This window comes from Bos grunniens, chromosome 23, assembly GCF_055505025.1.
Source record: "Bos grunniens cultivar Pamir isolate PY7600 chromosome 23, Bosgru_T2T1.0, whole genome shotgun sequence".
In the NCBI taxonomy this organism is placed as follows: domain Eukaryota; kingdom Metazoa; phylum Chordata; class Mammalia; order Artiodactyla; family Bovidae; genus Bos; species Bos grunniens.
The window spans coordinates 31,367,690-31,373,566 of NC_141187.1; the positions used below are offsets into that span (position 1 = coordinate 31,367,690).

A 5,877-nucleotide genomic window follows, 5' to 3' on the forward strand; every position below is an offset into this window, starting at 1 on the left:
CATGGATTGGAAGAATCAATATAGTGAAAATGAGTATACTACCCAAAGCAATTTATAGATTCAATGCAATCCCTATCAAGCTACCAACAGTATTCTTCACAGAGCTAGAACAAATAATTTCACAGTTTGTATGGAAATACAAAAAACCTCGAATAGCCAAAGCGATCTTGAGAAAAAAGAATGGAACTGGAGGAATCAACCTACCTGACTTCAGGCTCTACTACAAAGCCACAGTTATCAAGACAGTATGGTACTGGCACAAAGACAGAAATATAGATCAATGGAACAAAATAGAAAGCCCAGAGATAAATCCACGCACATATGGACACCTTATCTTTGACAAAGGAGGCAAGAATATACAATGGATTAAAGACAATCTCTTTAACAAGTGGTGCTGGGAAATCTGGTCAACCACTTGTAAAAAAAAAAAAGAAAAAAAAAAAAAGATCAACATTCAGAAAACGAAGATCATGGCATCTGGTCCCATCACTTCATGGCAAATAGATGGGGAAACAGTGGAAACAGTGTCCGTCTTTATTTTGGGGGGCTCCAAAATCACTGCAGATGGTGACTGCAGCCATGAAATTAAAAGACGCTTACTCCTTGTAAGGAAAGATATGACCAACCTAGATAGCATATTCAAAAGCAGAGACATTACTTTGCCAACAAAGGTCCATCTAGTCAAGGCTATGGTTTTTCCAGTGGTCATGTATGGATGTAAGAGTTGGACTGTGAAGAAAGCTGAGCTCCAAAGAATTGATGCTTTTGAACTGTGGTGTTGAAGAAGACTCTTGAGGGTCCCTTGGACTGCAAGGAGATCCAACCAGTCCATTCTAAAGGACATCAGTCCTGGGTGCTCATTGGAAGGACTGATGATGCTAAAGCTGAATCTCCAGTACTTTGGCCACCTCATGCGAAGAGTTGACTCATTGGAAAAGACTCTGATGCTGGGAGGGATTAGGGGCAGGAGGAGAAGGGGATGACAACAGAGGATGAGATGGCTGGATGGCATCACCGACTCGATGGACATGTGTTTGGGTGAAGTCCAGGAGTTGGTGATGGACAGGGAGGCCTGGTGTGCTGCAATTCATGGGGTCGCAAAGAGTTGGACATGACTGAGTGACTGAACTGAACGGAACTGAAGACTCTAATCTTCAGTACCAATTTTTACTTAGGGGTGTGATTACTGGCTTGATTGCTGTCCCCTTTTGACTCTCCCTCTTCTTCCCCAGGTCACCTCTATCTCCTCCCTCCCCTTTCTCATCTCTACTTAATTCTATGAATCTCTCTGGGTGTTCCAGGCTGTGGAGAACACTTAGGGAACTTATTACTGGCTAGATTGGTCTCTCCCCTTTTGACTCCCCATCTTCTCCTCCTGGTCACCTCTAACTCCCACCTCCCTCTTCTCTTTTTTATGTAACTCTGTGAACCTCTCTGGTTGTCCCTCACTGTGGAGAATCTTTTCACCACTAACCTAGATGTTTTATCATCTGTGCAGTATGGATGGAGAAGTCTTGAGGCTACTGTAAGAATAAAATTGAAAGCCACAGGCAGGAGACTTAAATCCAAAACTTGAGAACATCAGAAAACTCCTTACTCCAGGGAATAGTAATCAACAAGAGCTCATCCAAAAGCCTCCATACCTACACTGAAACCAAGCTCCACTCAAGAGTCAACAAGTTCCAGAGCAAGACACACCACGCTAATTCTCTAGCAATGCAGGAACATAGCCCTTAGTATCAAAATACAGGCTGCCCAAAGTCACACCAAACCCACAGACACCTCAAAACTCACAATTGAGTCTGAGTGAACTCCGGGAGTTGGTGATGGACAGGGAGGCCTGGAGTGCTGCGATTCATGGGGTCACAAAGAGTTGGACACGACTGAGCAGTTGATCTGATCTAATCTGATGCAGCTAAATGAATTAAGCAAACACTAACAGGTCTGAAGGGAGAAACAGACAACACTACAACACAGTAATAGTAGGGGACTTCATTTTCAGCAATGGGTACATTACCCAGAAAGAAAATCTATTTAAAAAATTGGACTTGAACCATACTTTATACCAATTGGACTTAACAGACTTTCATATATATCCCATCTATCAGCACAAGGATAAACATTCTCTTCAAGTATACATAGAATATTCTTGCAAGATAGATCTGATAAGTCTATGAAATTTTTCTTTTGAGTATTTTTGTTTGTGAATTGTAATTGGACTATGGTGGATTTGTATCTGAAAATTTAGGCAGTGAGAGACCTGGGTACTGCATGCAGTATCCCAAATAGTGGTATTTCCATAAATGCAAGATGGTTCAAAGAACTCAGTTATGTCTTTTAAGTTTTTTAAAGTTTTTGTTTTCCTCTGTGATGGTTCACTCTATTTGGCCCCAATTATGTCTATAAAAGTTCTTTTATAGACATGATTCTTGGCTCTTCATTTTCTGGAAAGTAGCTTAAGCATAACTGAATATACCCCATATACACCTAGTTGGAGATAAAGACTGAATCACAGATAAACAAAGGAGAAGACAAAGACATCAGAATCAATATAACTGCAAGCCATACAGAAAATTGAGGGGAAGATTTTGGATGTGTTTTTCATTTTAATACTTTAGGAAATAGGGTTTGAACCAATCATACCTAAAATTTAAAGGCTTCAAAAACTACAACTGACATTTGAGTTACCATTCAAAATTCAGGTTTTGCCAAGATTTTACTTTAAATTTAATTATTCTTCAGCTCAATGTGGGTTCAGTTTAAAGTGTTATATACATAGTATACATTTCAGATGGAGATGGTGGCAGTAACATAGGTAATAAAATTATACTTTGATAAAAATACATTTGTTTGGAAAATGTGTCAGTTGATTTTTATAATGAACTTTCTAACCACAAATATTCAAATCAGATTGAGTTTGAAAAGGAAAAAACAACTAGCATTTTCATACAGCTTTTATCACAAATATTTTCTAATATATTTTCACATAATTCTTTCAAATACCCATCAGATTCATCAACTCATTTTTCAAGAGCCTAGTACTCAGTCAACTCAGACATTCTTTATCACTTCTTAAGTTAAGCAGGTGCACCATGCTCTAACTTCACTTAACAAAACCTAGCCTAGGATGACCACTACTTTATGTGCTATATAGCATAGCTTTGCAACTTATTTTCACCTCCTTTACAAGTCTCACTGACTTGAAAAAAAAAAAAGGAAAATATGAGGGGCATTATTTGAAAGCCCTTTTTGGTACAATTCATCAAAATTATTTTCTTACTAATGATAATGGAATATCAAAGAATACACTAAATTTTTTTTCAATATTAACTAGTATTCAAAAGAGAATAACAGTGTTGGAGTAAAGACTTATCTTTCATTATTAAACCAAAGACAGAAGAAAAATTTTATGACAAATTTTGCCTATAAAGGGAGAAACTGAAAGACATATTCTAGGTCATTTTAAATTAAGAATATCATCTCTCCATAGGAATTTTACATCTGAATTTTATCAATTTTTACAACAAATTCTATGCTTCATCTTCAGTTAAGTAACGGATATTTTTATTGGATTTCTGCACTGATAAAATTAATATTGATGTTTGATTCATGTTTTACATGGCTGTTATATCCACTGAAGAGTGATTACTATTTAGGCAGACTGTGTTTAATTCCTATCTGCCACCTGAACTCTGTGACCTTGTGAGAGTACAAAATAAGTGCTAATAGAGTGAGTGAATGAAAGAAGGGTTGACGTGTGGATGGGTAGATGAACTATTGGTGAAACAGATGCTCCATTATACCATTACTGTCACAAGTATAGTAGACCATTCTCACCCCACTAGTCTCTTTACGGCCCCTCTTACATCTTTGTTTCTGAGGGTGTAGATTAGAGGGTTGAGGCTAGGTGTGACAACAGTATAAAACAGGGCAATGAACTTGCCTTGATCTTGAGAATTTCCTGATGGTGGCTGGAGGTATATACACATGACTGGAATGAAAAAGAGGGATACAACCATAAGATGGGCTCCACATGTCCCAAAGACTTTCTGGAGTCCAGTTGTTGACTGCATCCTCAGCACTGCCCGGGCAATGGCACCATAGGAGCTGAGAATGAGGATGAGAGGTATGAGAACAAAAATGGAGCTCGTGACCATAAGGGTCAGCTCATTAGCATGAGTATCAACACATGACAGTCGAAGCAGTGCTGGAACTTCACAGAAGAAATGGTCCACTTGGCGATGTCCACACAGGGGTACCCAGAAGGCAAACAAGAAGTGAAGTGCTGAGTTGGTAAAGCCACTTACCCAACAAGCCACAGCCAACAGTTGACAGAAACGAGGGTGCATGAGGACAGTATAATGCAAGGGTCTACACACAGCTGCATAACGGTCATAGGACATCACCATCAGTAGCACACATTCTGTGGATCCCAATGCAAGGAAAAAATAAAGTTGAATCATACAGCCATTGTAAGAGATGGTTTTTACTGGGCCCCAGAGGTTGCTCAGCAACTGAGGAATGGAGCTTGTGGTGTAGCAGAGATCCAGAAAAGAGAGATTTGAGAGGAAGAAGTACATGGGAGTGTGGAGATGGGACTCCAGGTATGACAAGATAATGATGAACAGGTTGCCTATCAATGTCATCAAGTAGAACATCAAGATAACCACAAAGAGAACTAACTCAAGCTGAAGCCAATTAGAAAAACCCAGTAGAACAAAGTTGTCTTCAGAACTTGCATTGATTCTTTCCATCATCATGCTTTGCTTGTTACCTAAGGAAAGAATTGTGTTGTGCTGTGCTAAGTCGCTTCAGCTGTGTCTGACTCTTTGTGACCCTATGGACAGAAGCCCACCAGGTTCCTCTGTCCATGGGATTCTCCAGACAAGAATACTGGAGTGGGTTGCCATTTCCTGCTCCAGGGGATCTTACCAATTCAGGGATCAAACCTGTGTCACTTTCATCTGTTGTCACGTGTTCTTTACCTCTAGCACCACCTGGGAAGTCCAAGGAAAGAACTACACAGATTCAAAAAAAGTGTGGAAATTCTCCAAGAACCATAGAAACACTTAGAAAAGAAACAGAAGCCAGATCAAAGAATTGAATACCAAGGCGATGGCACCCCACTATTATCTAAGCTATAATATAATTATATATTATAGCTTAGATAATAATACAGTATCTATGTTCAATTTTTTTATTTTGTTAACTATACAATGATTATGTAAAATAGCATTCCTATTCTTAGGAAATAAACAATAGAATTTAGCAGAAAAGAACATGGTATCTCCAAATTAGACTATTATTGTCCAGAAAAAAAGATACCATAGATAGATAATAGATAGTGATAGGTAAATAGATAGAAATTAATATATTTATACATAGATAATAGATATATACATAGATGATAGATACATAGATTCATATGTGATAGATATAGATATATGAGAGAGAAAAAAAGAGATTATAGAATAAGTCTTTCAGGTAGAATGCAAACTATTGCTGAATCTACTTAAAAGGTTAATAGTTCTTTATACCACTTTAGCACATTTTCTGTAAATTCAATCTAGAATAAAAAGTAACAAAAAGTTACAAAGTATTTTTAGCTTTTATGTTTCATCCAGATATTTGTGTTGTTATAGAAAAGAACTTCTTAACTGTTGAGTTATTCTTACTCATCTAAGCAAGACATCTATGTTAAAAGTAACTTGAAAAAATCCTAATATACCAACAGAAGAAAATTTCCATAAAACAATCTTTTTTTAAAACAAATAGCTTTAGTTTTCTCTTCATCATTTTCAGGCAATTTCTATTTATGTGATTATAGAAAACAGAATAATTGCAATCCCAATAATCTTACATATAGATGAAAAGATA

The 5,877-nt window shown here is 37.5% G+C and overlaps 1 protein-coding gene across 1 annotated transcript; it reads right to left on the reverse strand.

Moving 5' to 3' along the window:
• Positions 1-602: 602 nt before the first annotated feature.
• LOC147347258 (olfactory receptor 2J3-like) lies at positions 603-5,233 on the reverse strand. The gene has a single exon (XM_086369709.1). The coding sequence runs from the start codon at positions 4,758-4,760 to the stop codon at positions 3,834-3,836; it is 927 nt and encodes a 308-aa protein (XP_086225835.1). The 5' UTR covers positions 4,761-5,233; the 3' UTR covers positions 603-3,833.
• Between the last annotated feature and the right edge of the window lie 644 nt (positions 5,234-5,877).